The sequence below is a fragment of the Dendrobates tinctorius genome, unplaced genomic scaffold (assembly GCF_039654945.1).
Source record: "Dendrobates tinctorius isolate UK_male_01 unplaced genomic scaffold, ASM3965494v1 ptg000145l, whole genome shotgun sequence".
Lineage (NCBI taxonomy): Eukaryota > Metazoa > Chordata > Amphibia > Anura > Dendrobatidae > Dendrobates > Dendrobates tinctorius.
This window is the reverse complement of record NW_027361812.1, coordinates 9,111,208-9,133,080: the sequence shown is the minus strand read 5'-3', so window position 1 is coordinate 9,133,080 and position 21,873 is coordinate 9,111,208. Positions and strand designations below refer to the sequence as shown.

The 21,873-nt window shown below is 41.2% G+C and overlaps 1 protein-coding gene across 1 annotated transcript; it reads left to right on the top strand.

Annotated features, from left to right (window-relative positions):
* Positions 1-1,161: 1,161 nt before the first annotated feature.
* On the top strand, positions 1,162-8,406 carry LOC141049591 (keratin, type II cytoskeletal cochleal-like). The gene is made up of 9 exons (XM_073546158.1): positions 1,162-1,675; positions 1,784-2,016; positions 2,175-2,235; positions 3,339-3,434; positions 4,529-4,693; positions 4,782-4,907; positions 5,256-5,476; positions 5,930-5,964; positions 7,928-8,406. Exons 1-9 carry the CDS (start codon positions 1,217-1,219, stop codon positions 8,095-8,097), a joined length of 1,566 nt encoding a protein of 521 aa, XP_073402259.1. The 5' UTR covers positions 1,162-1,216; the 3' UTR covers positions 8,098-8,406.
* The last annotated feature ends 13,467 nt before the right edge of the window (positions 8,407-21,873 follow it).

Genomic DNA, 21,873 nt, shown 5'->3' with positions numbered 1-21,873 from the left:
TCAGACGAAACTCCGACTTTTTTTGTCCTAGTCGGACCAGTTTCATCTGAAACAAATTTCGTTTCATGAAACCCGATCCTACTAAAGTCGCTCAACTCTAGTTCTCACCAAGTTAAATAAACTTTGCAAACTTTGATATGGCATTATGAGAAACTTTGTTTTCCAATGTAATAATCATTACAAAATAAGTGTGTAATCACTGACTTGATTACACCTAGCATTCAAGTAGGGCTCACCACTGGATTCTATAAGACAGTAAAGAAAAGGGAAAGAAAAGTAGGCAATAGAGGAGGAATTTCTGCACAATAGCAGCATAAAACAAGTAAAAATAAGTAGTACTCTTTATAAAATCAATAGTTATTAAATTGGAAACATATAAATTCCGGACAGCTTAGATGTAAAGTCAGTGAAGCCAAAACCATGTAATCTTGTGCAGTTTGTTCTGATGTCAACATCAAGAAGAGGGATTATCTTCATAAAGAGCCAGAATGAGGATTTATAATCTCACCTATCAATAAAGTTACCCTTCAAAAAGTATTAGGATGATGGTTTGTATTGTGTATCTGTGAACAAAAATAATAAAATGTTCCTTCATCCTCAATGCTGTAACAAAGATTTCCAGATGCATGGGTAGAAAGAAGCATATTAGGCTTTAGACGTGTTGAGAAAGGAAATATGAATGTGATTGAATTTCAAGCTTATAAATTTTTTTACAAGCTTACATTTACAAAATTAAATTAACTCTTGGTAATAAAAAAATTATTCAAGTTTGAAAAAGTAATGTAAAGATGGAGGAGAAATCAAAGAAAAAAAATATTTGTATGGAAGATGAAACAAATATGTCACCTAAATTTGTCGTATGGAAAACATAATTGTTCAGTGGCCTATTTCTAAGGTAACAGTGCTTATAAAGTAGGAAATTAAATTAAATTACATTGAAGTAGGACATATAAACAGAATAATTTATATTTTCACAATGGTATTAAGACACTCTAATTTACACCTATATTTAGTGAAGAAGGAATGCCTAGTGGCACATGTGCCATGCCCAAGACCAAGCCCTTTAATGTTGTAAAAATATTATCACTTTCCCATGTGACCAAACCCTTATCTCAAAATATATAAAAGGAAATGTTGGTCTACTTGAGGGGTTATGTCTAGTCTTCTCCTTCATCTGCTTCTGCTTGGTGTGTAGACTTATCTTTAGCACTCCACAATGAGTCAAGCGTTGAGCACCAAACTTGGAAAGTGTAGCGTTGGCAGCTCTTGTGGCACTAAAAACTTTAGCAGCTGCTCAACTGGTGGTGGGTATGGAGGTGGAAGAGCAAGCTTCACTTCTTCTTCTGTGATACGATCAGGAAGTAAGCCTCCATACACTGGATGTGGTACTGGAAGATTCGGCTCAACTAGCCTCTTAAACTTAGGCAAGAACAAAAGGATTTCCATCAGTTCTGGAAGTAATAGAGGATTGGTCATTGGTGGTGGTAAAACTCTTAGCAGCTTTGGCGAAAGCTTCCCTGTTTGCCCACCAGGAGGTATCCAAAATGTTACAGTCAACCAATTACTCCTACAACCTGTCAAAGTCGATATTGATCCAAATATTCAGAGAGTCAGAACTGAAGAACGAGAGCAGATAAAAAGTCTGAACAACAAATTTGCCTCTTTCATAGACAAGGTAAGTCATACTTTGAATGTCAATTGAGAATAAAATGTATATTTGTTGAGTTTCATACTGCTTAGAGCTATAGTGTCTTTATTGTATCTTTTTTTTATTTTTATTTAGGTTAGATTCCTTGAGCAACAAAATAAAATTCTAGAAACAAAATGGAGCTTTTTGAAAGAGCAAAGTCAAAAGATGGAAGCCAGAAAGAAGATCCATGATAGACAATATCAAGCAATGTTTGATGCGTACATTAACAGTCTTCAAAGACAGCTGGATAGCACGAAAAATGAAAAATGCCGCCTGGATGGTGAAGTGAATAATATGCAAAATGTTGTGGAGGATTTTAAGAGCAAGTAAGTTGCGGTATATAAAAACCATAAATAATTATTGGTACATTACATCGTATTTAAGTATGGAGTAAATATGGATATTTTGTGAAAACTTCTAATCAAGGCTGAAACCCTTTTCCTTTATAGAATCAAAATGTAAATGATATGTTTATCTTTCCCAGATATGAAGAGGAAATTAACAAACGCACATGTGCTGAAAATCAATTTGTCACCCTGAAGAAGGTAAGTTTTATCTGTATCATTGATTGTGTTTTTTCCTTTTATGTCATTCACTATCTCTGTATGAAATGCATTTATTTTCTGTTACTGATGGGCCTCCATGATGGGGCTTACTATCTCATTTTCCAACCCCAACTCAATTTCAAAGGAATTAAAAGGGTTTTCCAATCTTCAATCTTCAGGAGCGCAGTACTCAACTTTCTACCAGCTTCCTGCTTGCAAATAGTGGCAGTGCACTCCTGATGATTACATGGTTGAGTTATTTGCTTGAACTCTGCTATCTCAATACCACAGGTAGACACAAAGCATCGAAGATGTGCAGTGAAACTGAAACTCAGCAGGATCCAAAGCAAACAGTTCAGAACTTACAAGCGCCTTTGCAAAAAATTTGTTACCCCTGTGCTCCTTGTCTAGGTGACCAGCCACCACTTAACAGACTAGGCAAAGGGCAATATAAATATTATCAAAAATTGCTCTATTCTTGAGATTGGAGATGATTTTTAATAATAGGTAATGTGAAAAATTGCTTATTTTTTTAAGCACTTTGCAATTTTTCACATTTAAGAAGATGATACTATCTCTTTATCCAATCTTATGTTTTTACATTGGGGTAAGAAATTAGAGAACCCAAAAACTCACACAATAATGAATATAATATGCAAACATTCCACAGATGTTGTCCTTCGGACATGAAATATGAAGACTACAATGAATTATAGCTGATATGTATTACTTTTTAACTTTTTATTTACATGCTGATTGTTCAACACCAATGAGTATTATTGTAGTACACATAGATACAACTATTTACCTATGCGATTTGGAAATGTTCCTACTTTCCAGAAGGCGCAAATTAACAGTAGAACTTGTCCAAAATTGGTTACTACAATGGTGGTATTTATTTAAGGGAAAGTTGCAAAACTATGATATCAGACAATTCCATGAAAATGGTTGGAAACCATGGCCTTGCTTCTAATCATGGAACCACCTTTAACTTTTATCTGTTATAACACCGATGCATCCATGTGAATTTGTGACTTTTCCCAAATGGCCCAGAAATGTTTTTTCTTTACTAAAGTATAGTAAATTCTTTAATTTTTTTTTAGGATGTGGATGAGTTCTATTTACAAAAAGGTAGTCTGGAGACTAAACACGATGCCTTGGTGAATGAGATTGACTTCCTGAGGATGCTCTATGATGAGGTATTACAATTATTTTGTTTCTTAGTCTTCTTTTACCTTACATCCTCAGAATTTTGTCTGGGCCTACAATAGATGTGGCTTAAATCTTTTCATAATAAGACACATCAATTGTGTTGTAGCTGTTTTGTGTCTACCTCATTTTATGATGCTGGTTAATTATAGGGTGTAGGAAGGTGTCTTTATTTAATCCTGTACTCAGTTTAAATCCCATCAAAAAGATATATTTTAATTTATTTTGTTACATAATGATATGTTTTATCAGTACAATAATGCCTTTTGGTTAAGCTGGCTTTTTTTTTATTTATTCAATAAATTATTGTCAAAGTCATGTATAATTTATTTTTTAAATATAACTTAATGAAACATTAAGGAGATACATATATATATATATATATATACAGTAAGTAAGACTTTGGTTTCTATATGCTGTGTAGTAGTCACAAAGAAGTAAAACAAGGTCAAAGTAGGTTAGCAGCTGTTCAGACTACCAAAAGGGACCACTGGGTTTCCATTCTTATTTCACAAACAAAAAAGTGCTCCTCTAAAGATTTGAGTACTGTAAAACATGAATTCCAACAGCAGCCAATGGAATCCATGTGAAGTCAATTGGATGCATAAAGATTGTTTCACATTTTTTACACAATGGATGTGTCATAAAAGAAAATGCTCTGAAAATTACAAAGGCCAGTAGCCGGCTATGCACATTGGATGCTTGTTTGCCACCTCTCAATTTGTATATGGAGGTCTCCCTCTTATTCTCCTACTTTCCAACAGCAAACATGGGGGAGGCATAGAGATCGTGTGTTTGGCCAACAGTTATCTAATGTGTATAGTCAGGCTAAGACTTGTCTGGAGAATGTCCCATTCTTTTTTCTTTTTCATGTATGTTCTTTTTTGACCAGCAAAACAATTGGGGAGTTACTATTAAAAAAGTTTTAATATATTAATGTTGACACTTCACTTCCATATGAATTCATATCAATTCACTTCCAGTCTACAGAAATATTAGGCTTTTTTTCTAAGATTACCTCAAGAGCTTTCTACTAAAGTGATCAGTCTTGGGGAATAATTTTGAGGATTTCATTCTGTTCCAGGAACTGACTGAAATGCAAGAACAGATTTCTGATACAAATGTTGTCTTGACCATGGACAATAACCGTGATTTGGACTTAAATGGACTTATTGTTGAAGTAAAGTCTCAATATGAGGACATTGCAGCAAAAAGTAAAGCTGAAGTTGAAGATACCTATGCTAAACAAGTAAGACATGAAACTTCCTTGTATTAAAATTCTCATAGAATAAATGTAGTTTTGAACGAAATGATGGAAATACTTTTTGTTTTAATAGTATCAACAGCTGAAGGAATCAGCTGGACAACACGTGGACAGTCTACGGAACAGTAAGGCTGAGATCCAAGAATTGAATAGCATGGTCAAGAGACTTCATAGTGAAACTGAGTGTGTAAAAAAACAGGTAGGTGTATCCAAATCCACAGTTTAGAATTCATTAGTTTAAAGACTAGGATCTTGTCATGAATATACAGTGAAAACAAAGTTTGATTATCAGCAAAAGATACTTTCTTTAGGTAAGCAAATACATCTGTGGAGAACATAACATTTTTTGATAAATGAGCTATAAACTACAAATTACAAGTTGGTTTCCCTTATTTTAAGGAAACATTTTGAGCATGAAGCATACACCACTTTAGCAACTCAAATTTCTGACATCATATAACACAAAAAAAATTCATGATTGTTTTAGATGTTGAGCAGATTACTCTTTGAACCTACCTAACCTTACATTATTGTTTGCTTTTCAAAGGTCAACAACATAGAGACAGCAATTTGTAAAGCTGAGGACCATGGAGAACTTACTCTGAAAGATGCTAAAGCCAAACTATGTGAACTGGAGGCTGTTCTACAGAAAGCCAAAGAAGATTTAGCTTCTCAGCTTCGTGACTACCAGGCCCTTCTCAATGTCAAATTGGCCCTAGACATTGAGATAGCCACTTACCGGACTCTATTGGAGGGAGAAGAAAGCAGGTAAGATTTAGATTTTAGTTAGAGTAGATACTTGAAACCAATGTAAACCCATATCTGAATCCTGCAGTAACCACTTATTTGTAACAAACCCAGGTTTCTTGGACATAATCTTGTTCTTTAATATACATATCTTTATTGCATCAATAAAATAGACTCTTTTATCTCCAATAAAAATTACTTGTGTTTGTCTCCAATTTGGGAAACCCATTTTTTATGAGCAGGTTACCCACAGTATATTTCACAAAGGGTCCCACCACTTTGACCTCCAGAAATTAGATGTCATCACCAGATAAGAAAAAGGGATTGGGATAACCTCTGTTGATCAAAAGGATAAAATATGGGCCTAAAATGAGAATATTCTGAGAAAATGAACTGATTTTTAACCAATGGGTATGTCTGTTACTCTGCTGTTCCATAGTAAACTTCCCCATTTATCAATTCTATTTACTACAGGATAGACGGTGATGTCGACAACAATGTGAAAATATGTAAGTATAATTCTGAGCATAGTCTCCTTCTTTTAGTTAATGTGGTCACAGTAGAATCTTTTGTATTGCTAATCTATATATATATATAAAGCTGAGTGTATGTATGTGTGTGTGTGCTTTTGTATCAAGCCACGCCCACTCCACATAGCCCTGCCCACTGGTGGCTGGAGAGCGGTGTTGCAGAGGGAAAGTGCGGGACGCAGGTGGATAGCAGAGCAGCCAGGGAGAGAGCGGGACATGGATGGAGAGCAGGGCTGCAGAGGGATAGATCGGGATGGCGCATGGAGAGCAGGGCTGTAGAGGGAGAGAGCGGGGCTGTGGAGGGAGAGTGGGACATGGATGGAGAGCGGGGCTGCAGAGAGATAGAGCGGGATGGCACATGGAGAGCAGGGCTGTTTAGGGAGAGGGCAGGGCTGTGGAGGGAGAGAGCAGGGCTGTGGATGGAGAATGGGACAAGGATGGAGAGCTGGCCTGCGGAGGGATAGAACGGGACGGTGGGTGGAGAGCAGGGCTGCAGAAGGAGAGAGCGTGATGGTGGGTTGAGAGCGAGGCTGTTAAGGGAGAGAGCGGAACCCACAGTTAGTTACTATGCCAGGGCAACACCCGGCTCTTTAGCTAGTGGATGATAAAATGGCAAAAAGCCATATTCTAAGTGTGCATATTATTTCAACATGTGCTTTGGTAAAGTTTCTATGGCAGCACTTCTCATTATTTTTTTTATCTCTTATTTTACCATAGAATTTATCATGACCTGATATAAAAATTATGCTAATAATGTAAAGTCTAAAGCTGAAAGATAAATCATAAACTTTTGGGATAGATCATGCTTGCTTTTAGGTCCTTTTTATTTAGTCCTCTTTGCATAAACCCAATATGACAAAATTATGATGATCTCAGGGGATCTCCCTAATGGATGCTCTTATGAGCAACTGTACTTATGATTTTTATTGTTTAGATGTGTCCTATAGTGCGGCAATGTAAATTGCAGATCTGTTTTTATAGCTAATTATATGGTAACATTTGCCAGAGCTTTTAGATAACACATGGCCCCACATCATATTTTGGAATCCAAGAGTAACTTATTAGATTTCACAGAAATATCCTATCCTAATATGTAGTAGGCTTAATAATAATGTTAGTACATACTTCCAATTAGAAATGTAGTGTAGTTTTCTTTATTCACAATGTCTCTTTCCTCATGTGCAGGCATTGCAGGACCTGTCAAAGCTTATGATATGTCTCTTCTTCAGTACAACAGTAAAAATGTTTGAATGAAACATAATGTACAATACAAAAAAATTCAACAAAGTATATTTTAAGTACAAAATGCATCCATTCAAGAATGAAAAAATACCCTCAAGTTGTCCATATTATTGAATTTCACCAATCTAGAGTTTTACTTTTTCCATTACTGCTGTTGGATAAATTACAAAGACAAGATCTATGGCCAATAAGGCAGAATGAAGTTTACTAAAATATTATCATCTATGATGCTTATCACACACAAGCTTGGACTGGCCCATAGGATAACAGGAGAATCCCCCGGTGGGCCACTGTGCAGATCTGGGTCCCCAACTTCACTGTGTGGGCGGTACTTGGCATAATTCACTTGATTCACTCTATACAGAAAAAAAACAGCGTCTCATCATTCATTAACCAAACTACTCAGTTTATTATATAGAGATATACCATAAGTTAATTTGTGAAGAAAGGTAGTGTAATATTTATCTGCAGGTGAAAAGTGGGCCCTTCAAAGTCATTATTACTGGTGGCCCCACAGCACCCCGTCTGACACTGATCACACACATACACATTATCACCTATGATCCCTATCACACATACACATTATCACCTATGATCCCTATCACACATGCACATAATCATCTATGATCCCTATCACACATACACATTTTTTTCTGAATTTTAATATATCGGTCTTATATTAATCTGCTTTTCTTTCCAGGTGTGTTCAGTACCACTGGGAAAACGTCCACTTCAGGTGTTTCTGACTGTAAGCCATGCAATGACAAGAGCACTGGGAGCAGCGTACCAAGGGATGTCCAGAGCGGAAAAACAACATACTCCTCCACGTCTTCATCATGTCAAAGCTCTTTCGGCAGGAAGCGCTTCTGATCAAAATTTCAGATTCCAGGGAAGGCATGTTAAAAGTCAAGCCAGTTATTGCTGCTAATCCATTAATGTATAAATATGGGCATAATAATTTCTATTTCCTGAAGCAAACTAATTGTATTCATTATTGGAGATGGTCTATACATTTATGTCTAGTGTTTTAAATCAGTCTTAACTTAATGAAAACGCATCAATGACCGACTATATTCACTGTATTCATTTCTACTAAAAATACTGCTTTGGTTTTAGTCGCTATCACTGCATTACTGCCATTCTGTATATTATCCTTCAATAAAGAGCATTGTAAACTTATAGCATCATTGTTATTTCTTAAGGGTGAGAATTTAGACGCTGACATCATCTTGGGCACAGGAGCAGTAAATCGGACTAATAAGGACTTGTTTAGTAATATTAAACATACGTCTCCAGACATTCCTCATTTTTAGTGAGTGGAAATAAACTAGACAGCTTAACCCCATTTCAGTATGTCTATTAAAGCGCTGATCCGAAGAAGTAAGCTGAAATAACATGTCCATCTTTTCCTGTGACTTTGGTTAGTACTTTGTACATTTCACTTAAACATGGTTGGCTATATGATCATTTATATTTTGGAGGACAAAGGAGGAACCCACGTAGGAAGAACGTAAAGCGTACTGCCAAGTTGCTATTAACAAGGGACTTAATCATAAAAACAAGTAGACAAACAAAATCTAAATTTTAGCTCTAGAGGTAGAGGATATATGTGATCACAACAATACAACCGAAAAGTCAGAACAAACATTAACAAAGCCCAAACCTGCCATGGATGGTAACTGAGGCTTCAATCCAGTCATGGCCAGCAGAAGATCAGATGCTTTTTGCGTAATAACTCAAAAAATCAGATTCTGTATTCACTAAGGCCACAATAAATGTTAATGATTCATAAATAAAGCAGGGGAAATGTTTGTTATATGGGAAGTTTGTGTATGCTACATAGACCAAATCTTATTTTAATCACTGTCTCAGACCACAAGCCCATACTGTGGAGCGGCCTGTCTAAATCCTGTTCATATTAGACATTGTTCAGATGTTCAGGTTTTTAAATATATTAGATAGGGACTGCTTCGACACGGGTTACCTTGATGTTGGTGAGGCAGCTTAGTATACATTTTTTTGCAAAAAAACGTATTGACTAAATACCCTGTGTTTATTCTCCAACACTTGCTGATCACTGCCATATTTTTGGCTGCAGAGAATTTTTGCAAATATGTCATTCTGTGTTCTCTTGTATTTTAGTTAATGGGTGGTGTGAGTGCTGTCTGACCGTCGTGTTCACATTTGTGCATTTCACATGTTTTTAATCTATATGGGAAGTTTGTGTATGCTACATAGACCAAATCTTATTTTAATCACTGAACTTACAGAGTTTTGCCCACTAACGGATAATCCAATATTAAAAGCTCCATTGTATAGCCTAAAATAAAATAAAAACTATATACCTCACTTCTGGACTACATAGACAATGTTTAAAGCATAAATAAATTGTGGTTTATCACATCTTTGGAAGTGCTGAGTTCAAATTCCCAAGCCACACCCAGGCCTCATTACTGCTACACCTGTTTTCAATCACTTAAAAAATCACTTAAATAGGACCTGCCTGACAAAGTAACGTAGACCAAAAGAATTTCAAAAGACAGACATTATGCCGCTATTAAAAGAAATTATGGAACAAATGAGAAGCAAAATAATTTATATCTATCAGTCTGGAAAAGGTAGTAAAGCAGTTTCTAAAGCTTTGGGACTCTAGTGAACCACAGTGAGAGCCATTATCCACAAATGGTGAAAACATGGAACAATGGTGAACTTCCCAGGAGTGGTCCGCCGACCAAAATTACCTCAAGAGCGCAGCGATGACTCATCCAAGAGGTCACAAAAGACCCCACAACAAAATCAAAAGAACTGCAGGCCTCACTTGCCCAAGTTAAGGTCAGTGTTCATGACTTCACAATAAGAAAGAACTGGGTAAAAATGGCCTGCATGGCAGGGATCCAAGGCGAAAACCACTGCTAAAAAATAAGAACATAACCTTAAGCAGAAGAACACCTGAGTTAAGCAGCTGAACAATAATCCAAAACATAACAGCAAGTGCACCTCTGAATGGCCTAAGAAAATTAAAATTAAGATTTCGGAGTAGCGTAGCTATTGTCATGACCTTAATCTGATTGAGATACTGTGGCATGACCTTAAAAAGCTGGGTTCGTGCTCAGAAAACCTCCAATGTGGCTAAATTGCAACAATTCTGCAAGGATGACTGGGCTAAAATTCCTCCAGAGCGTTGAAAAAGACTATGTGCCAGGTATCACAAACACTTGTTTGCAGTTGTTGCTACTAAGGGTGGACCAAACAGTTATTAGGTTTAGGGGACTATCACTTTTTTTTTTAATTTTAAACTATACACTGGAGATATTAGTAAGTGGTTGTTCTGTGGTGGTCAACTTCTTTAACATAGCCACACACATTGAATGTTGGGTGATCTTTACAAGATCGAATTGACCATCTGATAATTGCAACATGCACACTGAGCCATTCCAAGTGAGCATGTGTACAGTATGGGGGAGAATTACTCCTTCAGTAAGATCTTGGCAGTCTAACATCTTAAGTCTTCATAGAATTTTTATGAAATTCGCTCAAACATAATGATTTTCCCAAATCTGTCTACCAACGAAGTTATCACATTTCCGATTTACAAAGTATCTTTATGCATGATCATGATCATGCAAACAAGTCGGTGTGGTTTCTGTACACAACTTTCTGATGGATGTTATGGATATTTAATGGCTGAATGAGGAGGCTTTTAATCTGGAGCACTAAGTACTTCTCTGTCACTATTCATTTTTGGATTTGTGACAGCTCTGGTTCTGCTATAATTTAAATGTTGCTTTTTTTCTTTTGGGCCAACACGGGTTAATATCAGTTTCCTTGCTGGCAGCTGCTTTTTGACTGGTCAGCTGATGTGGGTTTTGAACACTCCCACCATTCTTTAAATAGTCACATGACGCATCAGCTGACTGTCATTTATAGAGTAATTCTTTGCAGACCAGCCTGGAGTTAGGAACTCTCTGGTGTCAGTGGTGTAGCTCCTGCTGCTGTGAAGTTTTGGATTCTTGATGCTGTATCCTCTGCAATTTGGAGTTTTGCAGTAGAGCAAGTGGCTGAGTATTGTTTCCCTTTCTTTGTCTTTCTCGTGTTTGTCACTTCCCCTGTGTTGTTACCATCTGCTGGCCAATGCACTAGCCAGCGTGTATTGAGGTGACAATCAAGGACCAGGCACTTGGTGGCGGTGAAGTGAAGGACCCGCATAGGATGTTAGGGGAGATTAGGTAAAGGCACAGGTTGGACCTTCCTCTCCCTATTCCATCTCGTCATTGGTATATGTTGCGCTGTCTGCTGGACTTACCCGCAGACTTACCTGAGCGTGACATTCTCCTTTCAGTTGAACAGTAGCTTAGTAGCTTAACTAGAGTCAGACATTTACATCAACAACAGAGAGTCCTTGTGGAAGAATAGTACATGGGCAACTTGAATTATACCTACTAATTTATAGAGGTTGTCAAGTCTTAGGATACAATCTGCTGTCACTCTATGTGACTGCAGACTTGTGGATCTTCACAGTGCACGCAGTGTGCACTGTTAGGATTCACCGGTGTAGGCGGCATTCACGTGATCACAATATGCAATTAGCATACATGCAATCACATGCCAACTAGACATGCGCAACCTCGCTAAATGCAAGTGAATTGAGAGAGGCCAACACGTCTGTTTTGAATGTGTTTCTGCAATTATACATATCAAATACTTTCGGTTACGTGATCACCCTCTCCTGGCACTGGCACTGGAAAATCCTCACAGCTCGCAGTGTGCACGCTGTGAGGATTCACAAGTCTGCAATCACCTGCAATCACATAGAGTGACTGCAGAGTTCTACCTCATGGTCGGACAACCCCTTTAATGTCAGTGGGGTGCAAGCCAAAGACTGCTTAATTTACAGTTTACCAGAAAGTCCCCCATTGCCATACAGATTAGCTAATGGTTGGGGAGATTTGGATCTTCTTATACAGATTCATTACATGTATAATAGACAGTAGAAAACACTGATTTGTATGTTTGCAGGGGGCTCCCTAATTTGCCAATTCAATGTACAACTGCAGAGGTTGCACAAATGATGTATCTACCTTTGGAGAAACAAGTAAAAGATATTGTAAAAGCTATATAACATCACTGTCAGGGTGGCAAAATCCTTTTAACATAAATGCACTTATAATCCATATATGAAATTTTTTGAAGGTATCATACTGTTGTTTTGGTTACTTACAGGTATGGAAGAAATCTAATGATATTATATACTGATAATGAGTGACGTACAACATTATATGTTACTATATACAGCATTTTTGAACTTGGTCGGTTTTGCAATTTGTGTTTTTCGGCAGAGACTGACAATTATTTAATTTTATGCATTCTTCCTATTCTTTGATGTTTGCTTCTCTCAACTTGTCAAGCACTTAACATTTTTTGGTTTTGGAGAAAAAGTAAGAAAGTTATTTAGGAGGCCATGCTTTCAGGTTTCATCAAGTTTGTTAGGCATGTCTAAGCATATGTAACAATGAGGATAATTTATGAATGAAAAACATATGTGACAACATTTGATTGTCTTCTCACATCTTTCATATTGTTCTGTCATTGGTTTAAAAGATCCAAATAGCCGGAATGGCACTAAAATAAGGGTAGAACATTTAGTACTCATGCACATATACACAGCTATATTCTATGCCAGAGGTGTACTGTCCATAGCGACAGACCTTGCGGCCGCCGAATGGCACCATTCCCCCAACTCTCCCTGTCTATTATCACAATTTCAACAGTATCGACATCCAGATATCATTGACTAGAATGGTGCAGGAGGGAGCTGTCAATTCTCTGCAGCACCACTTTGGCTCTGTGTCTAAGTGACATAGCACAGCAGACACGATGGCACAGTGCACTGACCGGAGCAAACATCAGGGAAATAGCAGTGGCTAAGCAGTTTTTTTTTTTATTTTAAGTACTTATGGGGGACATGATTCCCTGAGGGGGGGTGTGGGGGTGTGTGTATGGGCGGAGGGGCTATCAAACAGTTTGTTGAGGTCCCAATTCTGTGTTAGGGATGTAGGGGCCCCTATACTGAATGGAGGGCTGCGGGGGCAATCATATTGTGTGCTAGGGCCCTCAAACTATATTGGGGTCCTCAAACTGTGTGTTGGCGCTGCAGAGGGCATTATATTGTGCTTGGGTCTGTGGTGGTCATCATACATGGGGAGGCTGTAGGCGACATCACAGTGCGTGGGAGCCCACACACTGCCCATGGGATCTGTGTGTAGGGACATTAAAGCTATAAAGAGGGTTCTGGGGGCCCCCATTCAGCATGTTGGGCCTGTAGGGCGACATCATATTGTTTGTGTGGACCTTCATACCTTATGGTGGGCTGTGCGTGACATTATAGTGACTATGGGATCTGGGGACATCATATTGTGTTTGGGGCCTTCATATTGTGTGTGGGACTATGGAGCCATGGTACTGTGTATAGGGGGCCGCTATGACTTTTGCCATGGGGCCTCGTGATTTCTATGTATGCCACTTTCTATGCAGCTGGTGTTTCATATGAGATTGAACACTGAGTGCAGACTCTGAGTGTCAATGTCATTAGGAACAATGACATCTCCTTCAATGATGACAAGGTTTGAGACTTCTATGGTAAGGCAAACCACCAGTGATGAGCAAGCACTAAAATGATCAAGTGCTTCTCTTAATAGCCGGGCCATCTCTCACTATATTTCTCCATCGCCTATGACTACAGTAGATGACATAGTAGAGGGGGAAATAAAACTAAATACATAGTCACCAGTAAATGTAGTTTTAACATTTTACTACCTTATCTGGGCATGTGCATGACATGATCAGACACATCCTGTATAATTTTTGAAGAAGTGACTCTGAAACTCACATAGCCTATGCAGACAATGCAAAAACTGCCAAAAGTTAGAAGGAATAGAAACTCTGATATGCCCTGTGTTAGATATAAAGGATGACTTCATACACATTCTGTTAAATTTGTTAGGTAGTGGGACTCCTAGACTCATAAAACCTATGCACAAAGCGCAAGGGCTGCCAACATTAGAAGAAGGGATGGCAATACACCCTGGAAAACAAGGAGAGGAGGGCCTCAGAAAACATTTTCTTCCCAGTTTTAAGGAGTGGGACTCCTAGACTGGTAAAGCCTATGCACTAAATGCAACGTTTGTATCACACTTACCCTTATCTGCAGGAGTGTAGCGTGACCGGTCAGCGGTCCCGGCGTTGGGGAAGGAACTCAGACCACGGGGCTGTCAGAGGGACCAGTGCAGGAGCACAGCTTGGGAGGTCGCAGGACCTGTAGAAGGGGCGGAACGCTTGCAGAAGCATTCAGAGGCTGCAGGACCTAGCACCACGTGACCTGTGACGTCAGAGGGGGCGGAGCTTATCGAAGGGACGCTGAAGTGACAGGCAGAGGGCTCAGAGAGCCAGGGGTTTATACATTAGTGATAGTCAGGCAATCCAGAAGTCACAGGAGAATCAATGCGGTACATAGTCAGGCAGAACAAGAATGGTCAGGTAAGCAGGAGGTCAGACACGGGTCAGGCTGCACGGTACAAAATCAGAAAGTCAGAGAGTAGTCTAGGGGAGCCAAAGGTCAGAACACGTGTCGAGCAGGACAGTACCAAATCAGGAAGTCAAGAGACAAAAAACAAATTACAGACCAGGTCATACACACCACAAACACGGAAACAGGCAAGAGGCACTTAGCAAAGGCAGGGTCGAACACACTCAAGTATAAAGTATAAACGACAGGGAAGGTTGCTCGCCTATGGCCATAAATACCCTCCCTGAGACCAAAGAGAGGCTCCAACCATTAACCCTTCGCTTGTCAGACAAAAATTCCAGATACCATGATATTAACCCTTCGCTTGTCAGACCAAAATTCCAGATACCATGACAGTACCCCTCCCTCAACGGGGGGCCTCCGGACCCCCAGGTATTCCTGGGTATCGAGCATGATATGCCCTGACCAGGCGATCTGCGTGCACTGATCTGGCCGGTACCAAGGAACGATCCTCCAGGCCATACCCTTTCCAATGGACGAGGTACTGCAAAGAGCCACGAACCCATCGAGATTGCACAATTTTTTGCACCTCGAACTCCATGTGGCCGTCCACTGATATAGGCGGTGGTAGAGGAGTACGTTCCTCCCTTACTGAACCTACCTGCTTAAGCAAGGACCTATGAAAAATGTTGTGCACCTTCAGGGAGGATGGGAGACGTAGCTGATAAGTTACCGGGTTAATCACCTCCGTTATGACGTAGGGACCAATAAATTTGGGACCCAACTTTGCTGATGGCAATTTTAGCGTTATATTCTGTGTTGAGAGCCACACCTTGTCCCCACAATGCAAGTCCTGACCCGGACCTCTCTTTCTATCAGCAAAACGTTTGTACCTTCCCTGAGCCTTTTCAATACTTGCGCGAACCCTTGACCATAAACCACTGATCTGCCTAACCGAATCCTCTACCCCTGGACAATTTGAGTCCAACCGCGAGAACTCACCAAAATGAGGATTTAATCCAAGATTAATAAAAAAAAGGTGACCTATTGGTGGACTGGTTAATTCGGTTATAAAAGGCAAACTCCGCCAATGGTAATGCATCACACCAGTCGTCTTGCAGTGTTGAGGTTAAACATTGAAGGATTTGTTCCAAAGACTGGTTGGTGCGCTCCATTTGGCCATTACTCTCCGGGTGATAGGCTGAGGAAAAAGACAAAGATATCCCCAACTTCCTACAGAACGCTCGCCAAAATTTCGCTATAAATTGTGCCCACCTATCCAAAACAATATTGATAGGTACCCCATGGAGACGAATGATTTGGGAATGGAAGTGTTTAGAAAGGACCTCAGCAGATGGTAGTTTAGACATGGGTACGAAATGTGCCATCTTTGAAAACCTATCTACTACTACCCAAATGACAGTATTTCCCTTGGAGGGGGGGAGGTTGGTAATGAAATCCATGGATAAATGGGTCCATGGTCTTTCTGGAATTGGCAGTGGTACCAATTCCCCAGCCGGCCGGCAATGAGAGCTCTAAGAACGGGCGCACACCCCACAGGCCATGACATACCCCTTAATTTCTGAACACATTGATGGCCACCAAAACATTCTCTTTACTGCCTCATAAGTGGCCGCAATACCTGGGTGGGCCCCCAACTTAGAATCGTGAAACTCTCGTAAGAGCTTGGACCGTAAGACCTGTGGTACAAACAATTTATTAGGCGGTTTGGCCCTTGGAGCTAAAGATTGAGCCCCCACAATCTCCCGCTCCAACTTTGACGAAAGCTCGGCTATTACCACCCCGGGTTGAAGAATGGACGAGGGAGGATCGGGGGCAGAAAGAGGTTTGAAACTTCGTGACAATGCGTCCTCCTTCACGTTCTTAGAACCAGGCCGGAAAGTTATGGAGAACTGGAACCGGGAAAAAAAAAAGTGAACACCGAGCCTGTCTGGGAGTCAACCTTTTTGCTGTGTTAATGTGCTCCAAATTTTTATGGTCAGTGATAACCGTAATTGGATGTTCTGCCCCCTCCAAAAAATGCCTCCATTCTTCAAACGCTAGTTTTATAGTCAAGAGCTCTCTGTTCCCCACATCATAATTTCTCTCTGCCGGAGAGAACTTCTTGGAAAAAAAGCACAGAGTCTGAGATTAGTTAATGTAGCCGATCCTTGAGACAAAACAGCCCCCACCCCCACCTCGGACGCATCTACCTCTACCACAAATGGCTGAGACGGATTAGGCTGCACCAGAACTGGCGCGGACATAAAGCAATTCTTCAGATTCACAAAAGCTTGTTTGGCCGGAAGGGACCAATTCTTTTTATCGGCCCCCTTACATGTAAGATCAGTAAGAGGTCTCACTATCTGAGAAAAACCCTTGATAAACCTTCGATAATAATTTGCTAACCCTAGAAAACGCTGCAGTCACTTCAGATCCTGGGGTTGGACCCAATCCGCAATGGCCTGCACCTTCTTGGGATCCATACAAAACCCCTGTGGAGAAATGATCAGCCCTAGAAAAGTTAGCTCCTGCACAAAAAAGGTACTCTTTTCTAATTTAACAAACAAATGGTTCTCCCTGAGTCTCTGGAGAACAATCTTAACATGAGATAGGTGAGACTGCTCGTCTGTGGAGAAAACCAAGATATCGCCTAAATAAATGACAATAAAGAGGCCAATCAGGTCCGCAAAAATCACATTAATAAAATTCTGAAAAACTGCTGGAGCGTTGGCGAGACCGAATGGCATCACAAGATTCTCAAACAACCCTTCAGTAGTAAGAAATGCCGTTTTCCATTCATCCCCCTCTTTAATCCTAATAAGATTATAAGCCTCCCTAAGGTCTAGTTTGGAGAACCATTTTGCTCCCGAGAGCTGATTGCACAGATCGGGAATTAACGGTAAGGGATATGCATTTTTAACAGTGATTTTATTGAGTTCCCGAAAGTCGAGGCAGGGAAGTAGGCCATCATCTTTCTTTTTAACAAAAAAGAACCCCGCTGCTACTGGAGAGACCGAAGGTCTGATATGCCCTTTCCGGAGACTTTCCTTTATATACTCTTTCATTGCCAAACGTTCAGGCCCACATAAATTAAACAGACGGGCTTTGGGTAATTTGGCCCCTGGGACTAAATCAATGTTGCAATCAAAAGGCCTATGTGGGGGTAATGCCTTGGCCTCGCTTTCGGAGAACACGTCCTCGAAGTCTTTCAGGCGCTCCGGAATGCCCTCCAGACACCCAGAAGACTCCAAAACAGGATTTGCAGGGGAAACACAACACACAGCTTTATAGGAACAGTCATCACATTTCAGACCCCATTTAACAATTACCCTCCTCTCCCAGTCAATTTCCGGGTTGTGCCGCTGAAGCTACGGCATACCCAACACCAACCCTTCAGGTAGATTATCCATAATGAAACATTTCATCTCCTCCGCATGGGAGGAGCCAACCTGTAACACAGAGGCATTGGTGGCATAACGGATCCCCGATCGGGTGAGAGGGGAAGAGTCAATTGCCACGATTTTCAACCGGGTCTCTAACCTGACTGTCCCTATCTTGGCCCTGGAGACAGTGCTGGCACTTACCAGGTTTAGAGAGGAACCGCAGTCCACCAAAGCTGTGGAAAAAAAACGACTTTTGTCTACCAGCAGTTCAACATCAAACAACAGCTTGGGGCATGAGGAAAAAGGTACCTGCGGGTCTGGGCAGCCTCCTCAATCACTACCCAGACCTAGAAGCTGGGAAGACGAGAGACAGGACGGACAGTCTCTCCTCCAGTGTCCTGCTTCTCCACAATAAAAGCACAGCTGTTTATCCCGTCGGCGTCTCCTCTCTTTCTCTTTGATGGATGTGGCACCAATCTTCATGGGTATCGCACTAGCCCCAACTTCCTTGCTCCCAGCGAACAGAGGGGACTCGGAGTGCATCACCCCTCTTGCCCTTAACCGTCGATCCATCTGAACTGCTTGTGTCATGGCATCTTCCAGGGTATCAGGAGGCGGATGCAGGGCTAGGGCGTCCTGAAGGCGTTCTGCTAAGCCCCTAAGGATAGACCGTGGAGAGCCGCATCATCCCAGGTGACTTCCGCTGCCCACCGCCGAAACTCAGAACAATACCACTCTGCAGAGTGGCGACCCTGACGTTCGCTCATCACCATGTCCTCCGCCAGTCGTACTCTATCAGGCTCATCATAGATATGGCTCAAGGCCTCAAAAAACGCATCCACAGTCATACGTTCTGGTGCGGTGGGTGCTAGCGAAAATGACCAGGCTTGTGGGGCACCTCGCAACAGGGAGATAACTACCCCCACCCTCTGAAATTCTCCCCCGGATGAGCGAGGTCTCAGGGAGACAAATAATTTGCACCCCTCCCGGAACGCTCTGAACTCCTTTTTGTCTCCAGAAAAGGAGTCAGGCAGTTTAACCGGGGATTCAGGGGACGTAAGGGATACATCCCTACTCTCGGAAGACATAGCCCCTTGCACAGTATTAACCAGCTGCTGCTGGGTATGAGCTATACTGCACTGTTCAACACTCATTTTCTGGAACATTTGAGAGAGCTGCTTCACTTGCTTTGACAATGCCTGCATCGCATCCATGACTGCAGCAGACCCCCACACACTCACACACAGGTAGTAACAGAAGGATGAGTGGGGGGGAGGAAAATTAATAAGGTCGTTTATAATATCACGCTTACCCTTATCTTCAGGAGTGTAGCGTGACCGGTCAGCGGTCCCGGCGTTGGGGAAGGAACTCAGACCATGGGGCTGTCAGAGGGACCAGTGCAGGAGCACAGCTTGGGAGGTCGCAGGACCTGTGAAAGGGGCGGAGCACTTGCAGAAGCACTCAGAGGCTGCAGGACCTAGCACCACGTGACCTGTGACGTCAGAGGGGGTGGAGCTCATCGCAGGGACGCTGAAGTGACAGGCAGAGGGCTCAGACAGCCAGGGGTTTATACAGTAGCGATAGTCAGGCAATCCAGAAGTCATACACAGGAGAGTCAATGTGGTACAGAGTCAGGCAGAGCAAGAATGGTCAGGGAAGCAGGAGGTCAGACACGGGTCAGGCTGCACGGTACAAAATCAGAAAGTCAGAGAGTAGTCTAGGGGAGCCAAAGGTCAGAACACGGGTCAAGCAGGACGGTACCAAATCAGGAAGCCAGGAGACAAAAACCAAAATCCAGACCAGGTCATACACACCACAAACACGGAAACAGGTGAGAGGCACTTAGCAAAGGCATTGTCGGACACACTCAAGTATGAAGTATAAACGACAGGGAAGGTTGCTTGCCTGTGGCCATAAATACCCTCCCTGAGACCAAAGAGAAGCTCCAACCATTAACCCTTCACTTGTCAGACCAAAATTCCAGATACCATGATATTAACCCTTCGCTTGTCAGACCAAAATTCGAGATACCATGACAGTTTGAAAAACATTTAACCATGGGGGTATACATATATATGGTCTGATATACCTTTCCACAACTCTTCAACGGTGTGTCACATAAACAAATTAAGGACTAATATGGACGATGTGCTCCTAAATGACAATTGAGAGATGGAGAATGAGGAGGTGGATGGGGTGCATGAACTGGTGTAGGAGATAGGAATAACCTTGATGGAAAAAGGGCCCGCAATTAGAGTTGAGCGATACCGTCCGATACTTCAAAGTATCGTATCGGATGGTATCGGCCGATCTTTAAAAAAAGTATCGGTATCGCCGATTTCGATACCGGAAGTCCCATTCAAGTCTATGGGACTTCCGGTATCGGAATAAGAAAAACCCTTTCCTGCCCTTGTACAGCCTCTCTGGGGTCTGTACGGGCCTTTCGGGGGGCTGTGCCGGCCTGCCAGGGGGTCTGTGCAGGCTCCGGTGGTCTGTGCCGGCCTGCCGGTGGTCTGTGCAGGCTACGGGGGGCTGTGCCGGCCTGCCGGGGGGCTGTGCCGGCCTGCCGGGGGGCTGTGCAGGCTCCGGGGGGCTGTGCCGGCCTGCCGGGGGGCTGTGCCGGCCTGCCGGTGGTCTGTGCAGGCTCCGGGGGTCTGTGCAGGCATCGTCCGATGGGACTACAAGTCCCATCGGGCGATGCCTGCTACCATGACAGTGATTGACACATTAGCCAATGATGGGACAGTAGTAGTCCCATCATCCGGCTAATGTGTTAAATGTAAAAAAAAAAAAAAAAAATTACATGCTACATACATACAACATGCATACTACATACATGCTACATTCATACTACATAAATACTACATGCAACATACATACTACATATATACTACATGCATGCTACATACATACTGCATGCTACATACATACCACATATATACTACATACATACTACATGCATGCTACATGCATGCTACATGCTACATACATAACACATATATACTACATGCATGCTACATACATACTACATGCTACATACTACATATATACTACATGCATGCTACATACTACATGCTACATACATACTACATATATACTACATGCATGCTACATACATACTGCATGCTACATGCATGCTACATACATACATACTACATGCTACATACATACTACATATATACTACATACATACTACATACATACTACATGCATGCTACATGCATGCTACATGCTACATACATACCATATACATACTACATGCATGCTACATACATACTACATGCATGCTACATACATACTACATGCTACATACATACTACATATATACTACATGCATGCTACATACATACTACATATATACTACATGCATGCTACATACTACATGCTACATACATACTACATATATACTACATGCTACATACATACTACATGCATGCTACATACATACTACATGCTACATACATACCACATACATACTACATATATACTACATGCATGCTACATACATACTGCATGCTACATGCATGCTACATACATACTACATACATACTACATGCTACATACATACCACATATATACTACATACATACAATACATTCATACAATACATACATAGACATACAGTACATATAACATAGAGTAACATACTTACCAATACTTGTCACATTGTTCCCCGAAGCCATTGTCTTTTCCGGAATAAATATTAACATAACAAACCACAAAAATACTCACCCACGA

What these genes read in the sequence shown, in the direction of transcription:
- LOC141049591 (XM_073546158.1), top strand. Translation starts at nt 1,217, where the DNA reads ATGAGTCAAGCGTTGAGCACCAAACTTGGAAAGTGTAGCGTTGGCAGC. An exon ending in TTGCCTCTTTCATAGACAAG is followed by an intron (nt 1,676 to 1,783) that starts GTAAGTCATACT and finishes ATTTTTATTTAG; the next exon opens with GTTAGATTCCTTGAGCAACA. An exon ending in TTGGAGGGAGAAGAAAGCAG is followed by an intron (nt 5,477 to 5,929) that starts GTAAGATTTAGA and finishes TATTTACTACAG; the next exon opens with GATAGACGGTGATGTCGACA.